This window comes from Lycorma delicatula, chromosome 12 (assembly GCF_047948215.1).
Source record: "Lycorma delicatula isolate Av1 chromosome 12, ASM4794821v1, whole genome shotgun sequence".
In the NCBI taxonomy this organism is placed as follows: Eukaryota; Metazoa; Arthropoda; class Insecta; order Hemiptera; family Fulgoridae; genus Lycorma; species Lycorma delicatula.
Window position 1 is genome coordinate 22,243,280 of NC_134466.1, and position 13,067 is coordinate 22,256,346.

The window sequence follows — 13,067 nt, forward strand, 5'->3', positions numbered from 1 at the left end:
TAAAATAGATTTTGTTGGATTGGTTATCAAAGAATACAGTTATAACCAATCCTAATGTTCTATACTTCCCAGTCAGAGCACAGATATATACAGTTGCAATATATCCTTTATCTTTATTGCATTCCTTAATTTGAAAGTTTATTGCCTTTCAATCTTCTAATAACGGTTTTCCTAAATGATTCAGTTAGATTTACATTTATTCACATAATTTTAGGAATGGGCAAAGGTATTTTTTATGTAGAGAACCCTAGTCTGTACTAAGGTAGTTCTTTATTACGAGGCTCGGCTGATAAATTTTGTACATGTACATGGAGACAAAAGGTACTATCGAGTTGGGCGTGGCAGCACATGATAGCTAAAATTCGCCTCTACAAACCTGCGATAATGCGTTGAAATCCGTTTAGCGGTTTGTTTTCAGTAGCAGTTAAAATGGAGTCGATTACGTTCAGTATGTCAACACGGTTAAAACAGCGCGCAGTGATCGAATTTTTAACAGCAGAAAATGTGAACCCTACGAATATTTTTCATCATTTAAAAGCGGTTTACGATAGTGAAACTGTTGACAGGAGTACTGTGAATTGGTGGGCGTTGAAATTCCGCGAATGTGAAGCTAGTAAAGCGAGAATTGAGGAGGCACCTCGCAGCGAACGACCAGTTTCTGTGACTGACGAGAAACATCAAAAGGAGGTGGACGATTTGCTTCAAAGTGACCGGCGAATCACCCAGCAACACATCGCTATTCAGTTAAGCATATTTAAAAAACGAGTAGGCCATATTATCGAGTATTGGGTTAATTGGGTTATCTGTACACGATGGGTACTGCGTAAACTCTCTAATGGCTCTTCGCAAGCTGGAGTTTGAGCCTATTCCGCATTCGCCATAATCGCCGGATTTGGCTCCGTGCGACTTTCATTTCTTCCCTCATTTCAAGAGTGATCTCAAAGGTAATCATTACACCAGCAATGATGAAGGTGAAGGAAGCTGTGGCCATTTGAATCTGAGAAAGGCAACCAGAATTTTTCAGTGACAATGCAAAAACTTGTCGCACGTTGGGAAAACTATATCAGTGTAAACAGGGATCATATTGAAAAATAAATACTGCATTTTTGTAGCCAAGGTATTGTAATTTTATTCACTTTTTATTTCATTCTAATATCTTTTTCATTCCCATGCTACACATATATGTGCAAAATTTATCTGCCCAGGCTTGTATTTGGAGAAAAAGCAGTTTATTACAGTATATATTTGAGCTTGTTAATGTGAATTCTTCGATGAGTAAACTGTTATTTAAATCCAGGATAAAAACCTTGAATCAACTTAGAGATGTGTTTAGGATGGGTCTTTAAAAATTTCTGTGCACTAGTTTATCTTGTTTTTCCATTTCTCTTTGAATTGACGCCCTTTTAACATCCCTCCCTTTTAACATTCCTTTACCCTTTACCTTCCCTAGATGTATTCCCTTTTAACATCCTTTAACATCTACTCCTTTACCTTTTCTAGATGTATAGCTAGACTTCAACAGAATATCTGGTAAAGGTATGGGCACTTGTTTTATTTTGTGCCCATTTATTTATTTTATTTTAAATGAGTGAGTAGATCTGTTCTCTGCTTTGTTTCATATCTGACTCTTATGTAAAAAAGTCCACTTCTGGAGTCAGATGTTTGTTATATTTAGCCAAGCCTTCTAATACAACTATACAGCAGGCTGTGAATCCAAGATGCTTTTGAATCGGTCCTTTAACAAGTCAGACTAACTGCTTCTAAGTCAGTGCTATTAATTAAACATTTGTGCTGTTAAAATATCGTACTGTTTTTAAACGAATTAAAATACCCTGAATTGTTTATTCGAGCATTCAGTTACAAGCAACCTTAATATTTTCTGGTGACCTTTAAAGGCCAGCAGTTTTGTTCTATAAGAATGAGGGTTGGAATCGGCAGCAAAATATTGATGTATACTAGTTATAATTGAAGCAAATTGTCACTTGTGCATGTATATTTATTACTAGTTATAATTGTAATATAACATTGTCATCGGTATCATTAATTCATAATTGTGTTTAAAACATCATGTTTGGTATGTTATAATTCCCATGTTTTGTCATTGTCTTCTTTATTGTAATTTAAAATCAAAATGTTCAAGTATTAACAGATCGTGATTTAATGTTTCTTGTACCACTTTGTTTAATGAAATTTGTAATTATATAGTAGTAATATTAGATTGTCATTGTTTGGCTTTTGTCTAGTTAAAAGATATAAATGTAATATTTTATAAATAAGTACATAAATTTTTGTTTTTTGTTTTGCTTGTTACAGATTTAGGATTCTCATGGTTTCTGAAAGTAGTTTCTGGATCGGAGGCTATGAGGCCGGCAATACAAAGCCCGGCCGCCGCCTCTGAGCTCAGCGTGCCTTGCCGCCTCCAGGTGGCCACATCTGTTACAAGGTACCGCAGCTGTACCGTCGATCCTGGTCCTAGTCGTGTTGTACACTGTCCTGATTTAAACGCGTGCCTAGTCAACGAGGGTCGTCCTCCAAACACTCAGGTATCTTATTATTAGTATTTTCATTTTTATAATGATATTTAGCTGTGAGTAATAAAATAGTAAAGTTTAGTTATTACGTTTTATTTTCAGTAGCACTTAATAGGTTATACAGCAGCAGAGTCTTTTCCTCTGATCATCCTTTTCATGCTTGTTTATCCTTTTTTATTACTATTTCCTTTTTATTAACCTTCATCCTTAACTCCTCGTCTACTTTATCTGTGGTACCATGCTGGCACATTCTAGTAGCATTCAGGACAGTCATTATTTTAATTCAATAATTATAACGGCAGTTCTCCCAATCGGTGGACAGAGCAAGAGTTGGATTAAAAGTCTAAGTATTATTAATTATTTAAATGCAGACTGTCTAGATCTAATTTAAACCAATTGAATAATAATAAAAAATTATTTACAAAGTAGATGAAGTATACCTTGGGTAAAATATTTTTTAACGGTATCTAATTTATTAAACATGTTGGCAATTTACTTCATTTTACTCCTTCCAATTTCCAGTACATCACTCTGAAAAATTTCCAGTGTTTTGGAACTATCAGATTATAAGGAGATCATTTAGATTGTGTGGTAATTTTACATCAACATGTATTCCTTTTCTTTATAATGGTCCCTTCTTCCTCATTGTTGGTTGAATGGGTACAGAGCTGACCTTACTAAGTTTTTCGTGCTGAGGAAATAAAAACCCGAATTTCCAATGCATCTTTGGTTTCTCGTAACGGGGCTCCTGTGGATCGTTTCAAAGATGATCCACAAGATCGTCTAATCCACAGTATTTACTGGCTAATTAGTGCACAATAAGCTGAAGTTCCCATCAGGTAAAGCCATACCTTCCAGTTCACAATATAGTATCAATCTCTTCTTGTTCTCTAAGTCTTGATCAAATTGGCCATAACTGGTTCTGTCAGCTTAATATTTAATATACCTTTATGGGTCAAAAAATTAAACTAATTCTTGGAAAATGGTGGAGTAACTAAAGGGTTAGGTACATCTCTGTCAACGGTTGATCTGGCATTGGAAAAGTTTTATTGCCAAGTAAAAGAATAGTTTCCACAGGGAATTCTGAAATAAGATGTAAAAATGTATGAATGCGTTCATATGATGCATGCTGGAAGTTTAACTAAAATTTGCTAAATGTATTTTAATTTTTTTTTTAATCTTTTTTTTGCTAAAAGACAAGGTATTATTATTATTATTATTATTACTTTAAATAAATAATATTTTAATTAGACATTTATAAATTGCAGTGTTTTTCTAAACACTTTGACTAAATTGAATATTTAATGTACCGAAATATTTGTGTGCTTTATTTTCGTACTGTACTTGTTTATCAACATTCTTCTTGTATCATGCTTGATTAAACCTGGAATTTATGCAAAATGCACCAGGAAGTATGTAAACAAGATTTTAAAAAATATAACTAATCTTTTTTATGACCTGTCCACTTAGTCCTACAAATCTTTTTTTATTATTGTTTAAAAAAATATTATTAACTAAGCATTGTTAACCGTATGGTATTTTCAGTCTCTCACTAAATCACTCTTATTCTCTTCCCTCCCCCACCCCCTCTCTCTCTCTCTCACACTCATTCTCTCTCTTTTCCAAAGACTTTCAAATATATTGCCATTTCCCTTTAAATAAAATAATTGAAATAGTACACTTAGTAAATTTTATGTTCTCTCCTTGATTAACTGCGCTAAAACTCATAATTTACAATAATAATTAATCCATTTCAAATGACATACATCATTTTAGTATATTTACATTTGTTGAATCTGGTGAATTTTCAGTTCCTGTCAGATGTTTTACAGATTAATGTTGTATTACATTTTAATGGTATTCACTTGGATTTGAATTCTTGTATCTTTTGGATGGATGCTCTGTTGATTTATGTTTTTAATTAGATTTTTTTTTTGATTCTATCAACTTAAATGAGTATGAAGATTTCTTTTAATCATTATTAGAATGAAATAAATATGTTTTTGATTATTCTATCATATATGTAATGATTTGATGGTGGTATAAATAAGCATTTGCAGAGAGTACTGAGTTATTGCAGTCGCTGTATGTTTAATGCTTGACTTGATGATCTTTTTATATAATCTGTGTGTTTAAATATAATTACAATTGAAGAAGCAAAGATTTTATTTCATGGCTTTCTTTGTTAATAAATTAATTGTTATAAACAAGGTTATTTGCATTATTGATTCATCGTAGAAGTATTTGATCGATTAAAAATTTCTCTAAGTTTCTATATACAGAACTTTTCATCGTATGGTTCACCCTTTGCTGTTAAACAGCAAAACAAGATTATCTCTGCAATGGTTTCTTGTTTGTAATGATTTTTTTTTTGTTACATGTAAATGCTGTATGTTTGATATTTGATTTTATTAACATAAGTATTTCAAGAACAATGAATAAAAGAAATTAATAATTATATCTCATTTTTTCCTTCTTCCTTATCTTACTTTTTCTCTTATTTCTTGTTTTTTCTTCCCCGTTTAACCAAGTCCAACATTAATACCAATCAATATACCTAAAATATTAAATAGGTGCCAATCTCCATGGCGTGAGTAGTAGCATTTTGGCCTTTCATCTGGAGGTCCAGGGTTTGAATCCAGATCAGGCATGGCATTTTCAAATGCTACAAAAATTATCATTTCATCTCATCCTCTGAAGCAATACCTAAAGGTGTCCAGGAGGCTTAAAAAAAACTGATGTGTAAAACACATGACTTTCTTGTACACCTATTAAATTATTCATTTTTTTTTTTTTAATTGAAAATTGAATTGAATTGTTTTTTATCATAAATTTTTTTACAATCAGTGGTTAATAATCTGAATAAATAAAAAGGTAAATGTTCGTTTCTTCAAAGTATTAAATCTCCGAAAGTTCATCACCAATTACTTTGAAATTTTGACTCAACGTTACATTCCAATACGCACGTGTTTTTGTATACCTACTATTTATATACCTAAGATGTAACACCTGTGACAGGTAAAAACTTGCTTTTTTTTAAAAAACAGCTCTATCTGTTGGACGTAAAAGCAACACATGATATACTAAATATTTTACGATTCCATTTCAGTGTTTGTAATATGTGTGTCTGCTATAGTATAAAAAACTGCTGGACTGATTTACGGGCGGGGAAAAAGGAAGAATGGGAAAAATCGAAAAAGGTAAAAGGGAAGAAGGGGGAAAGGAAATGGAAAGGGGAAAGGAGAGAAAATAAAAGGGAGGACAATGGGAAAATTGGGTAGAGAATGTGGTAAAATGAAAATGGTGAAAGGGGTAAAAAGGGAGAGGTTAAATTTTGTAAAGTTCCATAATGTTCTTTTTGTTAATGTTTTATCCAACTTTCAATTTGTCTTCATTTAATCTATATATATACTTAAATCTAATAATAGCCAAGCATTGCCGGGTCTGCTAGTTATTAATAAATCAATACATTTAAATTAAAAAAAAGTTAAAAAAAAATTAGGTGAAGTCAGTTTTTGAGCCGATGTGCCTTCCCCTTGTAAGATCCAAATATTTCATTAATTAAACTTTTATTTGGCTATAACTCTTGAGCCAATGAAAATAAGTACCGCTTATGATATATTGTTGAAAAGCTCTCAGTGAGGGTTTATTACTGCAGTTAAGAAAGAGTAAAAAATCCAAAATATTTTTGATTTTGGGCTTTTTTGGACACTTTTGGTACATTTGAATGCAATAGAATCTTCAACAGTTTTGTCTGGGAGGAGTTTCAAACTACTATTTAAATATTGTTAAAGTTACCGTCCTCAGAAAATAATACTTTCTTATTATATTTTAATCACTTTATATCTGTTTTTATAAGTTTCTTAATTTTTTTTTTCAATTTTTGCCTTACCCTAAATAATATGAAGTCAACAGTTCCAACTTTAATTCTTCTGCGCCAGTCTTCTCTAAATCTATGCATGCATACTTCTCCAATTCTTCTGTCTGAATTTATCTTCCATCGTATCTTTCCATATTTATCTGGGTCTTTCTCGCTTTTATTTTCCCACCACTTCCAACGTTTGAATTTTTTTAAAACATATTTTTCACTCCTTTATTCTACATATCCAAACCGTCTTATCCTACATAACTTCGTTTTTGGAATCATTTTTGATTTTTAATTGTGTTGTTTTAGGTTGACTGCAATGCCGTCCACTTCGGTTATGCGATACCGGTGAAGGTAGTACCGACTAGTTCACAGTTAGCCGAACTTGTATTGGACGCTGATTCGGATCTTAGACCCGACGCTTTATCTTATCTTATACAAAGACATCCACAACTTAGAGAGATGGCGACAACTGCTGCTGAACCAGAAGAAGATATCGCAGCAATTGCTAAACAAATATCTGATCATGCTGAAGCTATATACCAAACTTGGAAATCACGTGGTCTTGCTCCGACTGAAATTCTTAACTGTCATAGTAGTGGTGCCGATAGGTATGTACTATATTTTCCTTTGATATATATTTCAAACTCTTTCTTGCTTCTCTCTCTCCCTCTCTCTCCCCCTCTCTGTTTCTCTCTCTTCCCCTTCTTCTTCTCTCAACTTACTGTTTATTCTTTCAGAATACTTGACGTAATTACGGTTAATGATATTGATGAAAGATTAATTTTGCTGAACGTGAAAAATACTAAACCTGACAGGGATTTGAACCAAACAACTTTCCATATAAAATATAGATACCTTGCTACCCGGGGTATCACAGAGGTTGGCAGAATGATACATTACACCTTCGTTAATAAGACAGACAAAAAACTCTTGTTATTCTTATGGTAGCTTAGTCATTTTTAGCAGTGACTTGTGATTTATATCAGGTTGCTTTTGACCATTAGTAGTTATAGCTCTTAATATACATACATACATACATACATACATATACAAAGCTAGTGTATTTCACTGGATCTAAGAAATGTCCATAAATCTTGTTTTGGAAAATAGTTTTATGATTTGTTGTTACATAATACTTTTCTAAGAAATTCTCTTGAATTTCCAAGTGAAAATAACTTAAATACCAAAATGATGGTAATTTATATGTTGTTATGCTACAATAATCAAATACTGAGCAGTGATGATGACTGAAACTTCTATTTTATTATAAAATCTGATCAAATTGTTATATTTTTATATATATTTATAAACATGCAACACATACACACAAACAGATACACACAATTTATATAATTACTTAGATATCAATAGATTAAGGAAAAACGCTATTATATTGTTACAAATTCAAAACCTTTCATTAATTAAGTAGTACAGCATAGCTTGGTACAATCGTGTTCCCTTGACCTGACCTTTTCCTATTCCTTTACTGCTAAACTTTATATCTAACATCTAGCACAGTTCATAGAGGCACGGTTAATTTACGTAAAAAGTTTCTTAAGTACACTAAAAAAGTTTACTTAGATTATTTTCAGTCGTATTTTTTTATGTATTCATGTTTCAAAATGAAATAGAAAACAATTTATAATGCCATATTATTTTTAGTTTTATTATTTTATTTCATATGTGAGGTACAGTGATCAAAACGTTGTCGAACAAGACATTAGTTACTCTCATAAATGTCATCGCTATTCTCAAGAACAATAAGCATTGCAGCTAGTCGTATTAAGAAGAGTGAGGAATAAAAGTATTTTCTAGATTCTTCCACTGAGCCAAGTATACTGTTGTTGTATAATAACATTAACATACTACGCCTAATGAAATTTAGGTAATATTCAGCCCATACGAGCCATCGCTCTGTTCACCATTGGAAATAACTATATAAGAGTAAAACATTATTACTCTTAGAGAAATCAATTCTGTTAGTAGTAGATGGTTTCATTACATCTGTGGCAACTATAAGAAAAGTCAAATAGTGTAAAGCAACAGATTAATGTATTTCTTTTTGTTGTAAACAATACATTAGATAAAGTGTGCGTGTATTTGTGTGTGTGTGTGTATGTGTTGGTTGTTTATATATGTGTAAAAATATAACAGACCAAATCAGATTTTATTATAAAATAGTAGTTTCACTCTGTCATCATCATAGCTTAGTATTTGATTTGATTATTGTAGCCTAACGACATAAAGATTAATGTCATACTGGTATATAGGGAATTTTCACTTGGAAATTCAAGAAAATTAGAAAGGATGGTAAAAAAAAATATACACGTTCCTCACATTCCAGAGAAAGTTAGATCACAATCATTAACATTCTGTTACATAGTTTCTTTTTTTATTAAGACATAGGTTTCTTGTTTTATTTATTTTATGAGCGACTTATTTTTAAATCAAGCACTATTTTTTGTTAGCCTATTTTATTATAAAAATGAATCTGAAAAGAATAAAATAAAAGTTAAATAATGAAGATTGTTAATTAAAAAAATACCGAGAATTAAAAATAATATTTGTTGAATTTTTTTTTAATTTTTGAAGTTTGTGTTAAATTGGTTTATAAATTTGACGATTATTTTTAATTTGGTACCACCTTATATAAAAATTGAAATTTAATAAAAAAAATGAATTAATATTATTATTTTTTGTTGAAATTAGTTTTATTATTTCAAATAGTGTAAATCAACAAATTTATGTATCACTTTTTGTGAGGAGGAAAGATTCTGTACATATTTTGTTAACATTCAGCAGAGAGTTTGATTTTAACGGAAATTAATTTTGTATCAGTTTCATTTTCAGTTTGAAAGTAGTTTTTGTTAGTATAGTTAAAAGAATTGGTAAAATCATTTTAAAAATGTTTGGCAAATTTACTCACCTCACTTAAAAAAAAAAATGATTTTATTTGTTACCTTTAAACTCTGGGAAACCATACTTGTAGTACAGTCATAAGTTGTGCTATACTTGTGTCGAAGAGGATTCGGTATTTTGGGAAATATGAGAAGCTGTCCCTCTGTTTACCTCCTTCTTCTTCCCACTGGTTTCCTTAACATTCATCCTGCCCTTCTTCAACAGGGAAACTCTCATTCTGGTGGGTAAATCAGTTTTGGTACCTTCTGGTGACTAGCAAGGTTCTGGTGTTTTTTTATTGGGTGGCTCAACGGATGGTACCTCTGAATATGATGCTGTCCATAGATTTAGTATTCGAATTGTCATTAACAAATTCAAGCCTTCTACTTCTCAAATTTAAAATCTCTGAGAGGAATAAAATTTTAATCTCGTTTACACGTTAGGTTTATTTGTAAGCTATTTTTAAAGCGATAATGGAACTTAATAAGGTGTAGGTAGCTTTTAAACTGGAGTATATAAAACAACAATTCAATTACAATAAGTAGGTGTGTATGGTTATTAACATAGGTAAAGAATAATGAAGGTTATTGAAGGGGAATGGCGGATCCCAACTAAGTGAATTATTACCATACATAAGAGAATTTTTTTTTTTAACTATACTTTTATCCTAAATTATTATTTTTTATGAATGTAATCTTTTTTTTGTAAAATGGAAAAAAACGTTTTTGATATAAAAATTATTTATTCAGGGTTTATTCATTTTACTGTTCTGTTTAATTATTACACTGTAATCAAATTAACATAATTTTTTTTACAGTTTCCTTTATAATTAAATTTTATTTTTATAAACAAATAGATTTTTCAAAATGTTTTAGATACCACTATGAAAAACGTTCTATCATTGTTGATAGTTAATGTAATATGTTACATTATTACAGCAACATAACTCTAGGAAGAATAAGTAATTTTTTTTTTTTACAAAAATGTAGTTAGAATTTGAAAACTAGTATAATTTTTAGCAGTAGAATTGTCTGTTAAGAAATTGTTACAAAGGTACTTCACAAATACCAATTAAAATTTAACAATTTCTTAATATTTTAAATAGATATTAGCCATAATACAATTAAAATATCAGAACAGCTAAAAGTTTATTTTAAAATTACTACCTTGAATTTAATTTGTACCCTTTAGCTGGATTATATATTCGGTTTTTCTGTTATGTATAACATTGAAAAAAAAAAAAATATATATATAACTTTTGGTGCAGGTAGCAGCATGTTTGCCTGCTATACTGAAGGTCTTGGATTTATTGGTCATTATAAATTTTTAATGAATTAATATCATCTTACTTTCCAATGATTAAATTGTTATTCTTCCATTTTAAAATGAAATAAAATAAATCATACCTATATTAAAAAACAGAACACAATTAATTCGTTATTTTTTTATAAAATTGCCAGTTGGAAAATATAAAATCTGTATTATAAAGAGTAAAAGACTACTGAATATTTTTATTATATACATTTTTATTTCTATTTAAATTAAAATATTAAGTATTATTAATGTATCTTTTTTTGTAAAATTTTTTTTTTAAATTCTACTCAATCATTCAATGGCCATTGCACACATGGTATTATTCCTGATGTGAGTAGTATGCAGGTTACAGAACTTGCAATTTTCCCCAATTTGCGGATTTTCCCCAATTGGCATGTTACACAGTTTGTCTGAACATAGTGCTTTTCAAGATAAGTTGGTCAAATTTGGTTTGATTAATTCAGGCTTGTGTTTGGAGTGTAGGGCCATTGATGATGTGTACCATATCTTCTCCGGTATGAAGCTGAATGTATCAAAGTAGCTAGATAGGTTTTGAGGATCAGTTCTGGTTTGGATCTGCAAGTTAATTGGAAAACCGCTGGATTGGAACATAATCGCTGGCTTCTTTAAATTCTTAGCCCTGCGGAGGATGACTAAGATGTGAAACAGACTGATGCTGTTAAAGATGCAAGGGTGGGTGTTTGGATTTATATGGTGGCTAGGGGCTTGCCTAGGTGCTTACTTCGGCAACATAGGTGTTTTGGCATCAAGCCCCAATTAGTCTATATATTTGCTGTTAGGATGAGAGTGTGGATAACTCTGTGATGGAGCTGCAGTGTGGGAGGGTATACGATTGACCTTGCTTCCGAAATTAAACCATAGTAGAGATATTTTCATTACAGGCTTATTAAATTTGTGAAGCTGTTTCTTGATTTTTAAGCAAATCAAGAGGATTTTGAACAGTGGCAGCTCATAGCTAAAATTAGGAGGGGTGCTGCTCTAGGAAATTTTTTCTGGGCCTTTTCAAGGACATGGTTAGTTTTCTGTAAAATAAAAGAACCAAACAAAAACAAAAAACAATGAATCAAATAGAGTAACTGGAAGCAGGATAATAATCTAATTCTACACTTTATCACATTTAAGGATATGGTTCATGGTTTTTAAGCACAGCACACACGGAGTTAAAAAATAACTACCTTCCACCAGCATCCCAGGGTCGCCACTGTGGAAGTGACAGTGCTCTCTTTCCCTTGCAGCCTTGCGTGCAGCTTCCTATGTGCACATGCGCACAATAGCCAAACATCACACCACTGGAACTGTGTAGTCCACAGTTCCATATGAAGGTTTTTGTATTTTTTTCATAAAAACTGGGTGATGGTTACTCATATTAAGCTTAAGGATTATATATTGTACAAATATAAAGAAAGAATTATAGAAAAAAAGACTCATTATATTAAATTTTATAATATCATGTGGAAATAGGGGGTGCTGCAGTTCAACAAGGCCTATATGCGAGCTGCCACTGATTTTGAGTAAATTGAACTGTAGGACAAAATTGTCATTGTTAGTATGACAACATACCAATCTTGTTTGTCGGTAAGGTCAACAACCTTTTGTTGGTATAAGGATAATATTTTTCAGGTTTAAAGACTCAATCAATTTATGATCTGAATGCATAGTCTAATCGAAGTTAGATATAAGAAAGAGTTTTTGTGTGAAAACTTTGGTGTTAGAGGAAGGTGCAAAGATCGTGCTTTCACAAATCGATTAATATGATAGTTGAGAGTTGTAAGACAGGTGGTTGTGGTTGGAAGAAACCGTACGGGAATAGTAAGTTGTGTCTATCTGCCAAGGCATTTGTGTCAGTGGTATCCTTAATAGGCCAAATTGATACTATGTTGTGTTGTCAAGTTTAGCGGATCTAAAAGACAATCTCCGGTAAATCCCAACAGGGCTGGAAACAGAGGGGGTAGTGTGGTGACTGGGGTCGTTCCTTACGGGTGGTCAGGTGATGAAAATATGTATTGATAACGTATCATTTTTTTTTTTTTTTTTTTTAGTAAAAATGTTTCTGTACTCCTTATTTTTTAATTCTACTTTTGAACTAAATTTGTAAGATCTGATGTTGGGGGGGGGTTCTTCTGAATTAAATTTGATGGAATTTATGTGGGTTTAGAGTATCTATAATTGGTAATTTTATGTTTACATAATTTATTGGCAGCTTGTAAAATAATGGTAAATAACCTGCCCTTTAGATATTATTAGCAACTACCCGGTGTCACTCACAAGTTGAAGAATTTCTTAACTTTTCCTGAAAATTTGTAATTTTTAGATTTAAAAAAAATAATTTTCCTTATTACTCATAAATTTTACATGTAGTCTTCCTCCCCCTGAGGTTATACTAGTTCAACCCCCTCTGAATAGTTCACTTTCAGAACAAATTAAATCATTTATTT

At 31.4% G+C, this 13,067-nt stretch overlaps 1 protein-coding gene across 4 annotated transcripts in view; it reads left to right on the forward strand.

The window, feature by feature from the left end:
• LOC142333004 (uncharacterized) overlaps positions 1–13,067 on the forward strand; it is a 356,865-nt gene that overhangs the window by 165,584 nt on the left and 178,214 nt on the right. For all 4 annotated transcript variants that reach the window (XM_075379771.1, XM_075379768.1, XM_075379770.1 and 1 more), the window contains 2 exons: positions 2,314–2,543; positions 6,706–7,007. In XM_075379771.1, the coding sequence (XP_075235886.1) occupies positions 2,361–2,543; positions 6,706–7,007 (485 nt within the window). In that variant the 5' untranslated portion in view covers positions 2,314–2,360. The remainder of the gene's footprint in view (positions 1–2,313; positions 2,544–6,705; positions 7,008–13,067) is intronic.